This window comes from Urocitellus parryii, chromosome 2 (genome assembly GCF_045843805.1).
Source record: "Urocitellus parryii isolate mUroPar1 chromosome 2, mUroPar1.hap1, whole genome shotgun sequence".
NCBI classification, from domain to species: domain Eukaryota; kingdom Metazoa; phylum Chordata; class Mammalia; order Rodentia; family Sciuridae; genus Urocitellus; species Urocitellus parryii.
In genome coordinates, this window is record NC_135532.1 from 104,494,084 (window position 1) to 104,515,469 (window position 21,386).

General features: G+C 38.3%; 1 protein-coding gene across 1 annotated transcript in view; it reads left to right on the forward strand.

Moving 5' to 3' along the window:
- Window positions 1-921: 921 nt before the first annotated feature.
- The window catches only part of Slc25a36 (solute carrier family 25 member 36), a 32,228-nt gene continuing 11,763 nt past the window's right edge, over window positions 922-21,386 (forward strand). Inside the window, exons 1-4 of the mRNA XM_026385002.2 lie at window positions 922-1,160; window positions 14,458-14,622; window positions 16,242-16,319; window positions 19,968-20,068. Of these exons, the coding sequence (XP_026240787.1) occupies window positions 1,120-1,160; window positions 14,458-14,622; window positions 16,242-16,319; window positions 19,968-20,068 (385 nt within the window). The 5' untranslated portion in view covers window positions 922-1,119. The remainder of the gene's footprint in view (window positions 1,161-14,457; window positions 14,623-16,241; window positions 16,320-19,967; window positions 20,069-21,386) is intronic.

Below are 21,386 nucleotides of genomic sequence, written 5' to 3' on the forward strand. Positions count from 1 at the left end.
GGGTCCTGGAGAATTCCAGCGGGTGGCAAAAAGTGAGGCCTTGAAGGTGGAAGGGCAGTTGTATGGGTAAAGAGGTAAAAATATTGAAATGTGTTCAGTCTGGATGATGAGCATTGGGTGTCTGGTATTATTTTCTGGACTTGTCTGCACGTCTCAGAAATAATTACTAACAAAAATTTAAAAATTTTAACCACTGTTCTGGAGAAATAATTGTCTTTCCCACTGATGTTGACCCTCCTATGTATACATATAAGAAACATTTATTGATCCATATAATGAGTAAATGGACAGTTTATTCTTTCTACAACAAACCTTTAATTTATTTGCCTTTTACTTACTACGTCTTCAAGATTTTTTTCTCCATATTTACCCGTCACCATTGCATACTATTCCATAGAAGGAATGTTCCATGATTTCTCTCTCCATTCCCCAAAGATTCCCCCCAAGTTTTCCTACTACAAGGCATGCTTGCAATACTATACCTTTGTGATGCTGTGCATGAGTATCTTTGCACAAGCCTTTTCAAGCATTGTGTGTTATTCTCAAGTAAATGCCTGACAGCGGAATGACTGGGTCATAAAGCCGTTTAATTTTTTTCAAAAGTATATGTACTTGTGGGCTCCGCACCCAGGTTTTTCCTGGCTCCTGGTGGGGGAGAGCGGGCCCCGATCTGCCGGGCGCTCAGCGCAGGCCCAGGAGGCGCGACGCAGCCTTCCGGGTTAGAGGAATAGGTGCGGGGGCGCCGCGACCTACTATCCTCCGGGCACGCGCTCTGGCCCCGCCTCGCGGCCCCTTTCATTGAGGAACCTCTTAGCGATCACGTGAAAGAGGCATGCCGCTCCCGTGACGTCACTCCGCTGGAGCCAATGGGAGTCTCTGTTTATGTAGGGACTCAGGACTTTCCACGCCCCGCTCCGCGCGCCCTAAGAGCGAGCGGCGGCGCAGCTGCAGCGCGGCAGGGAGCGCTGCGCAGGGTTCCTTTTGCAGCTGCGACTCCGCCAGCTCCCCTCGCTGTCCCGGGGGCATCGTGCGGCTCCTTCGGGGACCGAAGCCGCCGGCCATAGCGGGCACCTGGATCCGCGTCCCGCCTCAGCGCCCGGAGGACATGCAGGAGAGAGAATGAGCCAGAGGGACACGCTGGTGCATCTGTTTGCTGGGGGGTAAGGTCCAGACGGGGCGTGCAGCCGGGGGCTGGGAGCGAGGCTGAGGGCCGGGGACGCTCCAGCCCTTGCGCGGGGAGGGAGGCGAGGCCCGGGCGGGGAGGCCCAGGATGGAGCCCGGGCGATGCTCGGGCTGCGGAGCGGCTGAGGCGGGGGCCAGGTCCGCAGGCCTGCGCGGCCGAGGACGACTCAGATCTCGGATCCGGATCCCAGGATCAGACCGGGCCCCTCGGCCTTGGGATGTCCGGGATGTGGCGCCGGTGGGGGCCCAGCCCCGGACCTTGCGGGGGTCGCAGTGCCCAGGGGTACCGGGCGGGCAATGCGGAGGCCGAAGACAAAATGGGCGCCGGGGCCGCCTTGGCCTCGGCCCGGCGGGGCTCGGGCTGAGCCTCCGCACGTCGCGCACGCCCCGCCTCGGACCTCGGGCGGCGGTTTCCGGGCCCCGCCAGGCGGGGGCGGCGCTCGGGGCCGCCGGAGGGGCTGGGGCCGCCGAGGCGCTGGCGTTCTCTAGCCCGTGGGAGCTGTGGGTTATTCCTGAGCTCTTGGAAATTTCCTTCCGAGTTGAGGGACGTCGTGCAAACCGGCGTTGCCCTTGAAGTCAGGTCCCCCCGCCACCCCTGGGCAGACCCGTCCTCTTGCACAAACTCGCTATTTTTCTGCTGCTCAAAGGAGAAAGTGGGGTAGAGAGAGGTCAAATAAAGAGGTCGGTAGTTACAGTGGGTGTGCACAAGATGAGCACTACCTGGTTGCCAGCCCGGGAGCTACAGCCATTTTGCTTAGTTTCCCCGTTAGATATGTTCCTTACAAATTATTTGGAGAATTATAGCCATTTTTGTTTTGTTTTGATTATTTTGGGTCCCGGGAATTGAATCTGGGGGCGCTGTACCATTGAACTACACCCCAGCGCCCCCCTTCCCTTTTATATTGAGACAGGTCTAATTAAATTGTTGAGGCTGGCCTTAAACTTGGGATCCTCCTGCCTCAGCTTCCCAAGTCGCTAGGATCATCGGCGTGCCCCACGCGCTGTCAATTATAGCAATTTTTAGTGCTACTTTTATCTGTAGGATTAATTTTATTAAAAAATCGTTACGGGTGAATTGTGTTAAGACACTTTTTCACTTATGTAACCATGTAAAACATCATATCTTTGAAGACTATCATTTGTTTCCTGATCAGCCACTTTAAGAATATTAAATACGGAGTTCTATTTATGTTGTCTTGCTTCGAGTTGGACATGTGGACTCTATTTACAATGATGGCAGTACTTTCTTAGTTGGCACACATTCATCCAACAAATATTTATTGTACTTCATTTATAGGCCAATCACTATTCTGTCAGAAAAACATTTTCTATTAATTTGTGAGATCCAGTTTGCTTTCCATATTTCTGAAATGTTTTATTGCCCCATAAATCTTTTTATTTATTTTTTAATCCAGTTGTATTATATATGTTCTTTAACAGTAAAGATGTCTTGTCATGCAAGTAATTTTTTGTCATGTAAATAGATGTGATTGTGACACCTGAAGGTTAAGAGATCACAGACCCAATTCTGGCCACTTTTTTTTCCCCTCCCTAATTTGGGTAAAAAATGGACAAACTTTTTGATTTTCATTTCTTCATCTGTAAAATGATATTGTGCTATTTGATATCTAAGACCTTTCTCTAGCTTCTAACATTTCTGTCTCTCTACATTGAGGATTCATATATCAAATATTGTTGTTGTTGTTTTTAATATTTGTTTTAGTTGTAGGTGGACACAATAACCTTTATTTTATTTTTATGTGGTGCCAAGGATCCAACCCAGTGCTTCACACGTGCTAGGCAAGGGCTCTAATGCTGAGCCACAACCCCAGCCCTCAAGTGTGGTTAAAAATAGAGCACATATATTTTAAATAAATATTAGCATTATTGCACTAATTTTCCAGTTTGGATTAGGATCTTCCAAATACTTATATCTCAGTATTTTTCCATATTTTGAAGGGACTGATTCAGATAGTCTTTTTTTTGTAGTTGAACAGAATGCCTTTATTTTACTTATTATGTGGTGCTGGGGCTTGAACCTGGTGCCTCACAGGTTGTGGGCAAGCACTCTGCCACTGAGCCACAACCTCAGCTGTGATCCTTCCTTTTTTATTCCTATATCTCTAAAATGTACTTTTAAATCGGGACATTTGAAGCAGATCAGCACTGGACCTTGGGTCTGGGTGACACACTCACATGCATAACTCGTGCTTTCTTTAAGACACCCTTTGGTCTCATTATGCTTTTGCCAGAGTTAATATTCAGAGTTTGTAAGGTCCTTGGTTAGGTAATTGTAGTTAGTACTATTGCAGATTATCTATTAAATTGTTTATTTTAGTATCAGAATTCTTTTACTTATTAAACACTTAATTTAATAAGAAACTCCTATGTTATGATTTTTGTTAAATTAATTTCATCTACTTCTTTGTATGCTCAAGGCAGAATTAGGGTATTTTAAAGTATAGTTTATATAGATTATTTCCACTATACTTTGTTCATGCTTTTTTTCCCCCTCTTCCCATTTTCTCAATTTTTACTACCTCTCCTTTTCCTGCGTCTTAGTCCGTTTGAGCTGCTGTGATACAGTACTGTAAGTCAGGTCACTTATAAGCAGCAAACATTTCTCATAGTTCTAGAGCCTAGATTAAGGTATGATTCTTATGTCTGGTGAGGGTTTTCTTTCTTACGGACTGTACTTTCTCACTGTGTCCTCATAGTGGAAGGGCCTAGCTAGCTCTCTTCTTTTATAGGGCACCGATCCCAACCTAATCACCTCCCAAGGGCCCAGCCCATCCTGAACTGTTACCTTAATGGGTAGGATTTGAATATGAATTTTGAGGAGACACAAACTTTCAGATATCCCTTTTTTTTCCTTCTAAAAATATTCTTTCATTCTTACCAATAGATTAGAAAACTTGGGGGAATTGCTTATCCTGATATAGAATGTTCTCAAAGAAGCTATTTCCTATAAATGGATTAGTGTAGCGCAGCAGTGTAGGCCTGGGGCTCCTGAGAATTCTCAAGACCCTTTTGGTGGTCTGATAGGTTAAAACTATTTTCATTCAAATACTGGCTGGGGCTGGGGCTGGGCCTGGGGCTGGGGCTGGAGCTGGGGCTGGGCTCCCTGGTATTTTGGTATTTTTAAATCGTTGTAGGTGGACACAATAACCTTTATTTTATGTGCCCCTTGCACATATTAGGCAACCTCAGCCCTACATAAAAATAAGGTAAAAAGTAAAATACTAAGGCCTTGTTTGCCTTTCACAAATGTGTTGAAGTTTGCACTGGTGGTGTAACAGCTATGCTGTGTGAGGGCAGCAGCACATGACTGAACTAGTAGTCATTGTCTTCTTCATCTTGGAGCAGTTGAAATTAAAAAACACAACTGAAAGGCCAGTTTGTGTTCTTGAGGGGGTAATAATTATTAATTTTATTAAATCTTGACCCTGGTATTCACATCTTTATTTAACATTCACTGTGTCAAAATGGGAAATGGGCCTAAAGCCTATTCCTGCATTCCAAAGTGTGGTTCAGTATTTGTCTTCAGTTGAAAGCCGAATTAATCTCTTTTTTTCCTAGAGGAAACAGACTTACTTAAAAGAACTATTGAGGGGCTGGGGATGTGGCTGAAGTGGTAACACACTCGCCTGGTATGCGTGCGGCCCGGGTTCGATCCTCAGCACCACATACAAACAGAGATGATGTGTCTGCCGAGAACTAAAAAATAAATATTAAAAAAAAAAAAAAAAGAACTATTGAGAGACTGTTTTGACTTGACCCTTTTGGCAGATATTTTCTCAAAAGGAAGAGTTTTAAAGAAAAACACTCATATTATTTGTTGTCAATGATTAAACTAGTTTTTAAAACTAGTTTTTAAGTAAAAATTAGATTTTTAAAATCTTGAATTGACCCACCATCTCCAGTGTGACAGCTTCCTAATGCCTAAGGATATTTCTGATGAGATAACAATGTCAATAATATCAATTAAGAAAGTGTAAATAATATTATATTGATAAAATGTATCAACATATGGAGACCTGCTTAATCCACTGAACCAGTATTTTTCAAATGACCAATATATGTTACAGTGGAGTCATAAATAAGTAAAAGATCGATTTGTAGTATTAGATAGACCAATGGATTTTAATATAGCTGTGGAAAATTGACATTTTCCTTTGTAGTTCAGATTCTACATTACAGCTAGCCTCTAAAAACCTGCCAGTTGTCCCATTTTGATGTAGTATTGAAGAATAAACAATTATCCAAAAAGGAGGGTCACCTTGTCAAGTAAATAGTGTTATTCAATACTGTGAGGGAAATGGTGGCAACAAAAAGTGGGACAGTGGGAGTTCACGAAGGTTGAAGTAAGGAAGCGTTTGAATCATACAGAAATTGCCATTTGAGCAGAGGCCTGGAGGGGTGGGAATAAGTTATGCCGAGGGTTTGGGCTGGGAAAGACCTAAGGCATGAGCACCGTAATGAGAGTAATAGAGTCTTAGGCCATTAGAAAACTTTTGGCTTTTTCCTGAAGTAGAAGGAGACATTGCAAGACCTAAAGGCTGACCCTGGCTACTGTGTTAGAAGAGCCAACACCTGGGGCAAGGGTAGAAGTAGGGAGATGATTAGCTTTCAGTAATCCAGATGAGAGATAATGGAGGTTTTTACTGGGTTGGAGGTACTAGACATTGTGCTTGAATTCTTAAATTTTGAAAGCAGAGTTAAAATTTGTGACTTATTGTACATAAAGTTTTAAGGGAAAGAAGATGCAAGAAAAACTTACACGTTCTTAGTTAAGGCACTTGGAAGAATGGAATTGCTGTCAACCAAGATGGGTATAATTGCAGAGGGAACAAACAAGGTTGGGAAAAGGAGAGATTGATTACCTTTAGATGTGGTAAATTTGAGAAGTAGCAAGGTCCAGAAGGCAATTGCTTAGGTGGATGTATTTAGTGTGGAGGCCAGGAAAAAGATCTGAACCTGAGATACATTAAGTAATCATTAGAACATGATGGCGGCATAAGCTTGGATGATGTCATTAAGGGAATGAGTATAGAAGATTTCAGAGGATTAACCTCCGTGGACTCCAGTAAAAGAAGTTCGGAGAGGAGGAACCAGTAAAGTAGAAGAGGTGACCAAGAAAATGTGGAGTTTTGAAGTCCAGATGAAGCATGCTTTCAGTGTCTAGGAAGGTGTGAGTGATGAACTTTCAAATGTCACTGTCATTTCAGGTGATGTCTGAGAACTCTTAGTATTGAATTTGACAATGGGGCACCTTTGGTGATTTTGATTAGCTGTTTCCATGGCAAGTCTGATTGAAGTGAGAGAAATTGGAGACAAAAAGTAGACAATCGAGATTTTTTGCAGTGGAGAGCAAAGAAGCAAGCAGTAGTTACAGAGGAGGTTTACTTTAACACTAATTTTACCACATTCCCTCAGTGGGTTTTGTTTCTGTAGTGGATTTTTTACTCCTCAGTCTGATGGTGGGTTTTGTCCTGAGTGAAGGCTGTATGATAAGATTTCCTTCTGTGCTTCCAATTTTATCAGTGATGGTAACTACTAATACAGTCTTTGATATTAGGTCTTGATTTTGCTGTAACAGTTAAAATAGGAATAGCTTCTTAATTTTTTCTGCATCAGAAATACTGCATGTACCTTTTTAAATAGGCTTTTATTTTCAGCAATTCATGTTAATTTGTCAAATGATAGAAAATGTCCTTCGCCATTTCAAAAATTAGTATTTTCTTGCTGAAACACAAATACTTAAGGGAAAATGCTTTTAGTAAGACTTCCTTAATTTTTACAGGATTTTAGAGACAGACCACATGTTACAAGATCTAAAACTCCTTAAGTTTGGCTAACATTTTAATGAAATCTTTAATGTTATTCCATAGTTTGATAAATGCCTTAGCTAGTAAATTGTAATGGAGTATTAAAAGTCCTTTAAAGACAAAGAGAAGCTGCATCCAGTAGTTCAGTGATTTGGGGCTGTCCAGCAGATAGAATTTTATGTCTGCACACTTAATTTAGGGATTCCTGACTTTTGACATCATGGTTGAAATTGACATTGCTTGTTATTTTGTGTTTAGTGAACGGTTCTCTTGCCTGTCTCCCCACCCCCAGCCGCTGCCCCCTGTGCTGCAGTCACTTGTGTGGGAGAACTCTTTGAGACCTCTAGTATTTTTATTTGTTATGAGATCTATTTGCATAAGGTCTCCCAGGCTCCACTTTCCTACTGGGGATTGAATCTGTGGTTCTCTTCCCTGAATTACATCCTAGATCTCTTTGATTTTTATTTTGAGACAGGGTCTTGCTGCTTGCACTTGCCATCCTCCTGCCTCAATACAGATATGTCACACTGCACCCTGCTGCACAAGGTTACTTGGGGGTTTATGTTTTGTTTGTTTGTTACCAGGGGTTGAACTCAGGGACACTCATTCACTGAACCACAATTCCAGCCCTATTTTGTATTTTATTTGGAGACAGAGTCTCACTGAGTTGCTTAGTGCCTCAACAGTAGGACTGGCTTTGAACTTGAGATCCTCTTGCCTCAGCCTCCCAAGCCGCTGGAATTATAGATGTGTGCTACCTTGCCCAGCCCACACAAGGTTTTTTATGTTTTTTTTTTAAACCATTTCTTGGTTACACTGTGTTTAGTTTAAACAAAAAAAAAAAAAGTTGTTGATGGACCTTGATTTTATTTATTTATAAGTGGTGCTGAGAATGGAATCCAGTGCCTCCCACATGCCAGGCAAGTGCACTACTGCTCAGCCCCAGCCCCTTGGTTACCTCTTTACTCAAGAGGGGCTGAAAGTATTTAAGAAACTAGGCTGCTGGCATGCCTTGATCTCCATTTTATACAATCAGCAATAAGTAGATGAAACACTTGTAAATTCCTACAGAACTAACCACACTCCCAAAACTTTGGTTTAATTAGCTCTACATAAGCTGAAAGTGTATCTATTTTCCAATAATTTACTGAAGTGACATGATTATTTCATGGCACAATTTGGCAACATGAAAGTCTTAATAGTTCTAAAATATCTTATAAATGTTTAGTGATAATCATGTTAAACAGTTCTTTAATAATCTATGGAATCAGTACGTAGTGCTAGCCTGGAGGAAAGCAAGACCAGTTAAAACACGAGAAATGATGAGGGCTGCTTTGTGGCACTTGCAGTGGGGGTGGTGAGAATGGTGAGATGGGCAGAGAACGCGTGGCCAGCACGGCTTCAGGCTGGCGAAACTTGGAGGCTGCTGTGTGCATTGTTGCTCTCACTGGAGACTGTTGGTGATTTTAGGGTTTTTTTGGCCAGTCTTCTTGATTGCAGTTTTTTCCCCTTGATTCTGGATTCCTTTTCAGCCTCACTACGTTCTATGTAGTTCTAACTTGTTTTTTAAAAAATGTTATTGATTATGTGTGAAGAGTTTGCTTATTGTAAACAACATAAAATATTTAAATTAATATTCATTGTTATGAAACTTTCTTTGTCGAAGTGAATAAAACTAATGTTAAATACTATGGGGTTTTTTTTTGATACAGAATTTTTTCTATTTTTATTTCTATTTTTTATTTTTTGCAGTGCTGGAGTTTGAGCCTAGGACCTACCTGTACATGTAGGCAAGTGCCATACCACTGAGCTACATCCTCAGCGCCCCTCCCCCCGCCTTTTAAAAATATTTTTTTAGTTGTCAATGGATCTTTATTTATATGTGTTGCTGATAGTTTAACCCTGGGCCTCACATATGCTAGGCAAGTGCTCTACCACTGAGTCATGACTCTAGTCCCCCTCAGCCCTTTTTAATTTTATTCTGAGACAGGGTCTCTTAGTCCCTGACTGGCCTCCAATTTATAATCTCCTGTGTTAGCCTCCCACATAGCTGAGAGTAGAGGCATCTACTGGAACACCATCTACTGGAACACCAGTTCCAGTCTTTGTCATTACATATTACTTGCTTGGCTTAGAGTAATTGTCCTGTCCTCATCCAATAGATTCATTTAAATAAAAAATATATATTTAATATTTTAGTGGTGTTCTTGTTCATTTAAATGTAAAGTTGAGAATGCATTGTCCTTGCCTTTCAGTTAAGTAGCACGCTGATTTAATCTTTTGCACTAAATTGATCACCCCATAAAAATACCTCTTATAGTTGACACAGTATGTGTGATAAATAACAATACAGGACAGTTTTTTTCCCTGCCCTTCCTAATCAGTAAGATGCCAGGGTGGAAATGGTGAGAAGTGATCCAGATTCTAGATTGTGTTCTGGATCAAACATTATTTACATACTTACTGTACGCAGCACTTTTTCTTAAAATTTCATGTGAGCTTTCATTGAGTCCCAGAAACATCAATCAACTACATATTTTCCAGTTTAAACTCTGTGGTGATTTTAAAAATGGATAGTTATAATTTTGATAAAAAATGTTTTAAAAAATATACATATGCATGAGGTAAGCTGACCAAAGATAATAAAAACTATATTCCCCAGTGCCCCATCCCACTTCTGCTTCCTAGTAGAAATATCTTATAACTCCTAACCTGTTTTGGAATTTTCTTTCATGCGTCTAAATATGCTCTATTGCCCCCCCTCCCTTTCTTTTTTTGATTTCTAGTACTAGGGATTTAACTCAGGTACACTTTACCATTGAACTACAGCCCCAGCCCTCTTTATTTATTTTATTTTATTTTTAACATTTATTTTTTAGGTTAGATGGACACAACACAATGCCTTTATTTTTATGTGGTGCTGAGAATCGAACCCGGGTCCCGCCCATGCTAGGCAAGTACTCTACCACTAAGCCACAATCCCAGCCCCTCTCTTTATTTTTTTGAGACAGGATCTTACTTGGTGAGGCTGGCCTCCTGCCTTAGCTTCCAGAGACTCTGGGATTACAAACATGTGCCACCACCTGGCTCTATTACTTTTTTTTTTTCCCCAATTTATTTGTAACCTATCAACTTTCTATTCTGGTAGATAAGGATTTTCTTAAGTTATATTGCACTACTGACATTTCCCCCTTCTTTCCACCTTTGAATATATAGCTAGTTAAAATGTGATCTGTTTTTTGTTGTTGTTGTTGTTAATTGAAGTCAGTGCTTATTTTAGTTTTGACAGTGCAAATACAACTTAACTCTAGAGCTAAATTATGTTCTGTTGACTTTTTCTTTCTTGAGTAACTTCTTTTCCTTCCCCACCTTCAGAGGTAGTTTCACCTATTTAAAACATTTTCTTAAATGTGGAAGTATTCATTCTCGAATATTTATTTTCATGTGGTTATATGTTAGTTTATCTTCATGAAGATCTTTTTTTTTTTTTTAAAGAGAGAGAGAGAATTTTTTAATATTTATTTTTCAGTTCTTGGCAGACACAGCATCTTTGTTTGTATGTGGTGCTGAGGATCGAACCCGGGCGGCACGCATGCCAGGCGAGCGCGCTACCGCTTGAGCCACATCCCCAGCCCAGTTTATCTTCATGAAGGTCTTTGTCATTCTGAAATATGATATCCCAGGACCATTAGTATTGGCTGTTTCTGAGCCTAGCATTTCACTTCCTTTTGTGGGCACTTTCTCTTGAGCCTGGGTTATTTTTTCTTGAGTCCAATTATGTCCTCTTTTTTAGTTTATTCTCTTAATTTGTTCTTTTAATTAGCTGTATAAGAAAAGGGCACAAGGTAGGCAATTGCTAGAATATATCTTTGTCTGCAGGTATATGCTAAATTGCCAAGGTTGGCCTTGAACTTGCTATCCTCTTGTCACAGCCTCCCGAGTCCTTGGAGTTGGAAGTGTGCACTGCTGCACCTGGCTTAGTGGTTTGGCATTCAATATACTTCTTAATCCTGAGCTTGGAAATTTTTGTGTTCCTGTGTTCTTCAGAGAATTAGGCTTCTGCCCTGGAATATAGTTTTACCCATCAGGTGTGTGTGTATCTGTCTCTGTGTTCCATTTCTGTCTCCTGACCCCACCCGACCCCATCCTGGCCCCTGCCCATATACCTCTCCCTTTCCTCCTCTCCATTCTGTAAAGGAAATGTACACCTAGGCATCCTGCCTTTGTTGTGCAGCTTGTCAGCCTATTCTCTGTTAGTTCTTTGCTTTATCTCTATCTGCAATATGTGGTTCCCTTGATCTGGGATTTTGAGTGGCAAAACTGTTTGCTGCTTTTTGACATTTCCCTCTGCATGCCTTTCTCTTTACTAAGGCCCTTTCCATTGGCCTCACTGAAATCCTGTGTCTGCTGATTTTTTCTGGCATTCTCTGATGTGGGGGCATATTTCTTTAGAAGTTGAGATTTTCAACATGGAAGAGAGATAAATCAAGGAGGTTAATCCTGTTTTCAAAAACCGGAATTTTAAATGAATAGTGAAGTAATTGTTTTGTTTTCTACATCAATTCTGATGATTTTGTTTTATATAATAATTACTTTAAAATAGCAGCATGAGAAATACCAGAATGCCACCCCTAAACTGCACATGGATTGCATTTTATAATGTGGAACTGCTTCAGGACAACCCAAGTGTTACGTACCGATCTCTATACAGTTAAGATCCTCATTATGTGTCTTTTATTTGTGGATGTAAATATTAAGTTTATTAAATGTTTCACATACTAAAAAAAATTCAGCCAGGGCGCAGTGGCACACGCCTCTAATCCCAGAGGCTCCGGAGGCTGAGATAGGAGGATCTCAAGTTCAAAGCCAGCCTCAGCAAAAGCAAAGCTCTAAGCAACTCAGTGAGACCCTGTCTCTAAATAAAATGTAAAATAAATAGGGGATGTGGCTCAGTGGCTGAGGGCCCCTGAGTTCAATCCCTGGAACCCCTCCCACCAAAAAAAAATATATGTATATGTATTCAGCTCCAGGTAGTTCATATGTTAGCAATTCCTATTAGTTTTCACAGAGTTTGGGATTTCTTTTTTAGATTCATCATACTACCATTTACGTGCAATGAAATCCACCCTTTAGATGTACAGTTCATTGAATTTCAGCAAATCTATAAAGTCCTAAAGCTACTACTGTAATAAAAATGTAGAACATGCCAAGAATTCCCTCATTCTTTCTGCGGTCAGTTCCTCCCTCCTCCCCCACCCTGTGGTAACCTCAGATCTCATTTTGTTCCTATAGTTTTGCCTTTTCAAGAATGTCAGAAAATTAAAGCCTTTTTTCAATTTACATGATTCTTTTGAGATCCATCCAGGTTGTTACTTTTGTAGATTAGTATTCCATTGCGTAGATGTACCACAATTTATTTGTCCTTCACCAGTTGATGGACATTTTTTAGCTGTTAAAAGTAAATCTGCTATAAACATTCATGGTCAGGTCTTGGTGTAGAAGTAATCTTCATTTCTTCTAGGTGAGTCCCTAGGAGTGAGATTACAGAGTTGTGTGGCAGTTGTATGTTTTAACTCTGTAGAAAAGTTATTGCATTTTCTAAAATGGGTGTATCATTTTGCTTTCCCACCTGCAGTGTGCAAGATTTCTAGTTGCTCTTTATCAGCACTTGGTATTGTGAGTTTTTTTAATGTTAGCCATCGTGGTTTCATAGCTCTTTATGGATTTGCTTTGCTTTTCCCAGATGACAGCTCTCTTTACTTACATCCATGTGTATCATTGGTAAATGTTAAATCTTTTTTTTATTGAGTTATTATCCAGTTATTCATGTTTCTGAATACAAGCACTTTATCAGGTATATGATTTTATGATTTTCAAATAATTTTCTTTTCATCTTTAGCTTGTCTTTTCATTTTGATGAAGTCCAAATTTGATTTTTTTTAATGATTCGTTTATGCTTTTTTGGTAATTAAGAAAGCTGTTTCTTACCCAAACTGAAAAGATTTTTTCTTCTAAGAGTGTTAATAGTTCCATGTTTTTACATTTAATTCTCGGATTCATTTTGAATTAATTTTTAGATATGGTGTGAAGTGTAAGGTCAAGTTTTATGTTATGAATCCATGTCCTCTAATGTTAGTAGTTTTGTTGTGTAAAGTTTTCACTCTTAGATCAACAGCATACAGTTGGTTTCTATTTTCTTGGTGATGTGTACTGTTACATCATTCTTTATCTCATTTAATGCATTTTTTATTTTAAATTTTATTTGTAGTGCTACTGCTGCCATGCCTGCTTTCCTGGTACACTGCATATCTTATAGGTTTAGATGGGTATTTAGTTCTGGGGGTGGGTTTGTTTAGTGTATTCCTTGCTGCTTCCTTCAATGCCCTCATGGAGGTCCATGGTAACCTCTGGCTCTCAGTGTTTTGTTTGACTGCAGTGAGAACTGTGCTGAGTCACCATCCTCTGTGGTTAGAAAGCAGTTCTCAGCGCTTCACTGGGTAGCTAGTATGATATGTTAAAAGAAAAATGTTAAAGAAAAATATGCTCCATTCTTGTCTTAAAAGGAACACTTAAATGGCTTACCAGTCTTTTTAACATGTTTAATAATTTCTTAAGAGCTTTTATTTGGTGTTTTTTTTTTTTTGACCATCAGTCTTTTTAAAGTGGATTTTTTTTAGCTGAGTGTACGTATCTTCCATAGATTTCCGCATTTTAACCTAACACATACTGATTGTGAAGCTTGCCTGATGGTTTTTGTAGGTGAAATATTTCTGAGTATTTCACTGTAGGAAGAAACACGTATACTTATCCATCAGTGACTTATTTCTTGAGTTTTAAATTCAAGAAAACCATTTCTTTAGTTTTAAAAAAAACATTTGAAAGATAGGATATACTTCAAATAATGGTCTTGGTTTCAAGAGAGCTACAAGTCGTACAAGGGCAAGGAGTTCTAAATCATCAACCCTGAGAAGATATTCAAAGGTGTGATGTGATATGACTTACTGGTGAATTATAGTAAAAGCACCTATGATTTGAAATCTTCTTTAGCTAATTGTGTTTTTGGGTAGTAGTAAGCTCAGTTCCTTGTAGCAGTTTATGGTGTTTATATGCAGTTAAATAAATGAAACTTTAAAACATCATTTAGGGGCTGGGGATGTGGCTCAAGCGGTAGCGCGCTCGCCTGGCATGCGTGCGGCCCGGGTTCGATCCTCAGCACCACATACAAACAAAGATGTTATGTCCGCCAAAATAAATAAATAAATATTAAGAAAAATTCTCTCTCTCTCTTTCTCTCACTCTTTCTTTAAAAAAAAAAAAAAAACATCATTTAGTCTTCTAAAATCATTAAAAATTTTAAAGTTCAGTAGGTTGGCAGAGCTTCGGGCCCTGGGGTACAGCACTGGAGTGTGTCCTGATAAGAGATGGGTTTCCTTCTCCTGTCTTGTAGATGTGGCGGCACAGTGGGAGCCATTCTGACATGTCCACTGGAAGTTGTAAAAACACGGCTACAGTCATCTTCTGTGACACTCTACATCTCTGAAGTTCAGCTGAACACCATGGCTGGAGCTAGCGTCAACCGCATCGTGTCTCCTGGACCCCTCCATTGCCTAAAGTGAGAGCACAGTACTTGTGATGCTTTTAGTCTGTTTTTCTGTGATTCCCATGTTTATATTCTGTCACGTTTTAAAAGATTTTTTTTTACAAACTTAGTGACAGAAATAATTCATTAGAAATAATAATCCCTAATGGAATAGAATAGGTTTTACATAGGTAAAGTTGAGTTTATAACTGAAAACCTTGTGTGTCTCCCTTATCAGCTCACTTGGATTTAATCTGTTTGAACTTAGTTCAGTAGTGTTTATTTTCTAGAAGCAAATAAGCTCATTCATTGTGTTTACTTTTGCTACCAAAAGATTTCATCACACTTAACTTTTTCAAACTTGGTTATTTAAGTGCGTGAATAGGTAGAATAAAATGGTTAACAATTTTGAATTAAAATACCATGTTTACAGATAAATTCTTCTGATCACTAAGTATTTTAATATGACCTTGATAGTTATTATCACTTAATATTAAAATTTTTCCTTGATACATTTTTTTTGTTGTTGTGTTTTTCAATAGTTGTGCTTTCTCTTCTCACAGGAACTTTGGAGAATCCCTCTGGGCTCTGTTTCAGTTTCTCAGTTTTTTAAACCCAAAAGCTCTTTATGTATGATTTTTCAATCCTCATAGTAACCCAATAAAGAGATACTGTTTACCTTTATTTACTGTTGAAAATTTGGATGAATGAGAAAAATACTTTCTGGTCTCACAGTTAGTCATCTGCCACCACTGGGCTCTGAATGAGAAGTCTGGCCTCAGCTCAGGTGCTTGCACTCAGCTGCCTTTGAGAGATCTTTCTTAAGCATAGAGATGTTTGTGAGTCACTTAACTTACCTAGTCTGTTAACTCTGAATTAAAAAAAACTTTCTGCTCTCTGTCTAGTCATTACAACCTCCTTATGTGGGGCATGGTGGTGTGTGCCTGTAATCCCAAAAACTCAGAGGTTGAGGCACGAGGATTGCAAGTTCAAGGCCAGACTTAGTAACTTAGCAAGCAAGACCCTGCCTCTAAGTACAAAGGCCTGGGAATGCAGCTCGGTGGTAGTAAAGTACCCTCATTTCAATCCCAGGACCAAAAAAGTAAATAAAACAATGAGGTCTTTTATACAGTTAGTATTCTGTATAGGAAGTGTTAACTGAGTGGAGGAGAAGTGATAGCAGTCAAAAACTCCAGTCCCCTAAAAGGTGTTAGGATGATAGATTTTTGCCATAATACTTCACTGGAATGGTTGGATACCATCATACTGTAGTACTAAGTGTTTTGTTCAATATTGAGTAAAAGCCTCAAAACCATTTTTTTTTTAGGAATTTACATTTCTAATTAAGAATTGAATATTCTGTTAAAAATAAAAATATTAAAATGAGAAGATTGAGACAAGAGTAGCATAAATATATAAAAATCTTCTTTAGAAAAGAATCTGAATTGAGTTCTTTTTATTATTGCTAGTAAATTGATTGCCAGTCTTCAGCACTTTGTGCTGTTTCTTAAAAAAATAGATTTTTATAAGTAAGGAAAACTAGACAGAAATGCCTAACATAATACAAACAGATTTAGGTTCTAGCTTTGCTATATAAAATAAATGAAGCACCAGACCTAGAATGTTTCTAATGTAATTTTTGTCTTTTTTAGGGTGATCTTGGAAAAAGAAGGGCCTCGCTCCTTGTTCAGAGGACTAGGCCCTAATTTAGTGGGGGTGGCCCCTTCCAGGTAAGAAAAATATAAATTCAGATTAAGTAGAATTATGGCAGTCTTTCTTGTTTCAGGGTATCTGGATTTAAATCATTTATATACAGTTAACTGCAGTTTTTAGTGTTTTGGGGAAATATTATCGATGGTCTTATAGTGGGGAAATAAAGAAGTATGACATAACATACCTAGAATTTTGAGAAACATTGTTTCTAAATAAGAGTTGTAAATTTTTAAATTCCATGAATGGACCTGAGATTTCAGGTGTTGGAGGAGATATTCAAAGTTGAAAATAGGGGAAGATAATATGTATATTTGTTTTGGATTGAATAAGAGATGGTGAATTAGTAATGTTTGTTTAAAAAAAAAATCTATAAATTCCCTTAGAGCTAGTGGCTATGTATTGAGTTCTCCCAGGACAATAATTATACCCTCTTAATGACCTTTGGGAGTCGGAAGAATTTTTTTTCTTGTTGTGGGAAATTGAAAATCTATGCAGAGTTAAGGCCATAAACTACTGATACTTTGTAATAGGTGTTGGTAGTTTTCTGAATTTAACTAAACCCGTTCATAAGCTTTTTAAAAATGCATCCCTTGAACCTAAAATATGTCTTTCAAATTTTTCTGCTTCAGATGCTACCCTATTCTGTACTCCACTTGAAGTTAGTTCTCCTTTCTGATTATACAAATAGAAGTTGAGCTTCAAAGAAACAAGATGGCATCTGTAGAATCAGAGAGCTATAAAGGGTTCAGGGCTTAGAACAGGATTGAAGAAAGGAATAGAAAGTCTAAAACAAGAAAATCTGTGCAGCATTGAAGGTCAGTAAGATGCCTACAGTACCTACCATAGTAAGGAAGGCCCAGTGAAGGGAGATCTGAACACAGTCAAGGTGGTAAGGATATCAGTGTGGGGTAAGAGTGATCATCTGAAAGGTTATGCAGATTGCACCAGGTGGAGGTACAAAAGGACCTCTCAGTGAGATCTTTGTGAAGCAGTCTTTGCACCAAGTTCAAAAGACAACAATTAAAGGAACTTAGCAATAAGAAAAAGAAAATTGGGAATTCTAAAACTAAGCCTTTTTTTGGCTTCACTAACAAGCCAAACAAATAGTTCCATTTCCTATTAAAGAAACCATAAAGATCTGGAATATTACTTTATCATTTCTCTGATGCCATTTTATCTTAGGTTGACTTCTTTCATGATGTAAGACGTCCAAAGTTCCTATTTAGAATGAGCAGGAGCACAACAGCTTTCTGAATCTAAATCTTGAACCAGATTCATGTCTAATTACTTACTGGATTTCAGCTTTTTTTTTTTTTTTTTTTTTTTTAGGAAATTATTCATTTTGCATCCTTCTTGTTTAAAAAAAAAAAAGCATTATAGCATCGAATTTGACTTTCCATCTTAAACATATTGTCTATTACCCTGTTTCCCTTCCCATACACTAATTTTCCTCATAGATAACCATCATTAACAATAGTTTGGTGTATAGCTTCCCAGTAATTTTTCTGGGTTATCATATGCATAAAAACATTTGTAAAATTAAATGTATAATTATCGCCTATATAAAATCGAGCTCATACTATTCAACCTAATTTGTGTTGAAGCTCTTTACGTGTTCTGTGGGTGACATTTTCTTTTTTATTATATAGTATGACTGCCCCCTCATTAATAAGCATTCCCTCAGAGATACACGTTAAAAGATTATTTTTAGATTTTAATATAAAAAACAGTGTTGTGGAGCTGGGTGAAGTATTGCACACCTAAACCAAACTTCTCACGAGGCTAAGGCAGGAAGTTCATATGTTCAAGAATAGCCTAGGCAACTTAGAGCAAGGCTATAGCTCAGTGGTAGAGTCCTTGCCTACCATGTGCAGTTCAGTCCCCAGTGTGGTAGGTGGGGAAAGTGGTATTATAAATGTAGAACCTTTGAGTACTTAAGCAAGTATATTCTTTCAAGATGTTTACCCTGAAGTAGAACTTCTGCATAAAATGGCATATGTACATTTAAAACTAGAGAATACTGTTCATTTGCCTTCTGAAAAGGCATACCATATTTTTATTATCAAATAGTGAATCAGTTTTTCTTTTATCCACAATCTTACCAATTCTGGCTACTGACCATCTTGTTAATACTTGCCAGATGAGCTAAATATGATTTTTTTTCTGTTTTAATATATCCTTGTTTAATTTTTGATGCAGCAGCACTCTCATTCTTTTTTTTTTTAATAGCTACTTTTTTTGAGAGAGAGAGAGAGAGAGAGAGAGGGAGAATTTTTTAATACTTATTTTTTAGTTTTCGGCAGACACAACATCTTTGTTTGTATGTGGTGCTGAGGATCGAACCCGGACCGCACGCACGCCAGGCGAGCGCGCTACCGCTTGAGCCACATCCCCAGCCCTCTCATTCTTAATACTTGACATTTCATAGCTCTACTGTGAATTGCCTGTATGTATTCCATACTTATTTCCTCATTAGGGTCTTTTTTTCCTTATTCATTTCTAGGAATGAGATGTTTGTTCTACTTCACAATTTAGCATCAAGTGTATACTGTTTTTTTTCTTTCTTATAAAGTATAATTTTTTTTAATTGTTAATTTCCCTTTATCCTTAACCACATTTAAAAAGATGTAACAGTGAAACTTTGCATTTGTACTTATCTGTTATTTATCTGTTATTTATTATTAATTAGGACTGTTGAGAAATAGGATATAGGAAATAGAAAGCAAATAATTCTATGCCTGGAAAGTTAAACACTGGGGATGTAAAAAGTCAAAGTATGTTAATGGAAAATATTTACAAATTTAACAGAATGTTCACAAACATTGACAAACACATCCCAATCTGATGGGGTCATTTCACTTGTGGGGCTGGGGTGTAGTTCAATGTAGAGTTCGTGCCTCTCATGCCTGAGGTCCTAGGTTCAGTCCCCAGCACTGAAAATAAAAGAATACTGTGAACTATTCTGTATGTTATAGCTAAGACTATGCTATATTAAAATTTTTAGCAAGTACTTTAGTGATACTCTCCTTTCCCCACCAAAAAGTTACACTCAGTTGATACTCAGCTCAGTTAGGTGACCTTACTTCTTTAGCCTTAGTCTTGCACAAACCTCACAATCATGCACGGGGTTTCCAAGCATAAAAATCTTGTACAAATATTTTTGTTCCAGTTAGTCAATTTCTTTTTCTTTTCTTTTTTTTTTGGTACCAGGGGTAAACCCAGGAGCACTTGACCACTGACTGAGCCACATTCCCAGCCCCATTTGTATTTAGAGACAGGGTCTCACTGAGTTGCTTAGTGTCTCACTATTGCTGAGGCTTGCTTTAAACTCACGATCCTCCTGTCTCAACCTCCTAGCCGCTGGGATTACAGGCATGTGCCATGGTGCCCAGCTCCAGTTAGTCAATTTCTAAGTAGCATCAAAGTACTGGGTAGAGGATTGTTTAAGGATAGAAACTAGGAACTTTGCATTGGAGTTTGTCCTTTTTTTTTTTTTTTTTAATCAATACAGAAAGTATTTAAGGGTATTCACGTAAAACTGTTAATCTGATGTTATATGAGAATATGACTGATACTTGGTGTTTAGATTTTTCCATTCTGAGATTATGAAGGTAAATTTACATTTAGACAATGTGCTTATTGACAAATTTAAATTTTATTTTTAGAGCAATATACTTTGCTGCTTATTCAAACTCCAAGGAAACGTTGAATGGTGTGTTTGATCCTGATTCTACCCAGGTACACATGATTTCGGCTGCTGTGGCAGGTATGAATGTATAATACTAAAAGACTAAAAACTTTCTGAAACCCAGAGACTTAATACTGAATTTTGATGAGTTTATTTTGAAAAGTTAAGATGATTAGTGTGCTTTCACTGACTAGCATGTGCAAAGATGATTTTTATGTTTATTTGTATTAAACAGATTTGATTAGGTACATGGAAAATTTGTTGTAAATTGGCATTTTTGTCTTTAGGACTTTAAGTAATGAGATAGATAATATAATGTTCATATTGTTCTATAATTTACTGAATGTTTAGTATTTACTTTTAACAATTTTAAGACTCCAACCATAATTACGCTATAAGTTACAGAGCTGTAATTTATTCTTCTCTCCTCAATTTCTGTTAGTGCCTTTCCCCTTTTTGCTGCATGTTTTGGCTTCTGTCTGAAATGTGCCGGCAATTCTTGGTAAAGTATTCATTTTGTCCTGTGCTCAAATGCTGAGATTTTTGTGAGTGATGTATATAATCCAAGCAGTTACTATAATGTATGTATTTTTTAAAATATATTTATCATCCCACATAAATGAGACTAGATACTACCAGAAATTTAGACACTGGCTGTGTGGACATGCTTGATATAGAAATGTTTCCAGGAACTCTTCTGTCATCATTGATGAGTATATATGATTCTGAATTAAAACAGTTTGCCCCAGGTCTGTGCACTGCCTTAAAAATAAACTATGGGAGATTGGTTTGACCAGTCTGGTTCTGGAATCATTTGCTGCCATGCATGTTAGACAAAGCCATGAAGTTTGGTTCTAAATAGAAATTTTCTAAGTTTTCTGAGATTTGTTGCATATTTAACAATATTTTATATTTCCAAATTATGCTGTGGCTTTATACAGTGGACTGTAGCCACTTTTGTCAGCTGATGATCAATAAATAGAGTGTCAGTTATGTGCTTAATAATGAGTGCCTTAAACTGTTAACCATTTTCTGTTTAGAAATAAATTGGATCAATTTGAACTACATATTTAATCAACTAAGTGTAAGTTTGAAATACTAATTTCTGAAAGGTTGATAGTCTTTACCATATAATAAATCTAGCATATACCTACAAATTGTTTTCACACATTTCCATATTTAGCTATTGTTGATTGACTGTTGAAGTTTAAAAGTTGGAAGGGACAACAAAGTTAACAATCAAGATAGCGCATACTTTGATTTACCAATAAGGAGATCTTGGGCAAGTTAGGTAGTTTATGTGAGCCTCTTGACCTCATCCATGGAGTGTTGATGTAGACAGACTTGGATTTTGAGAACTAGTTCTTTTATGATAAAGATTATCTAGTTAAAACTA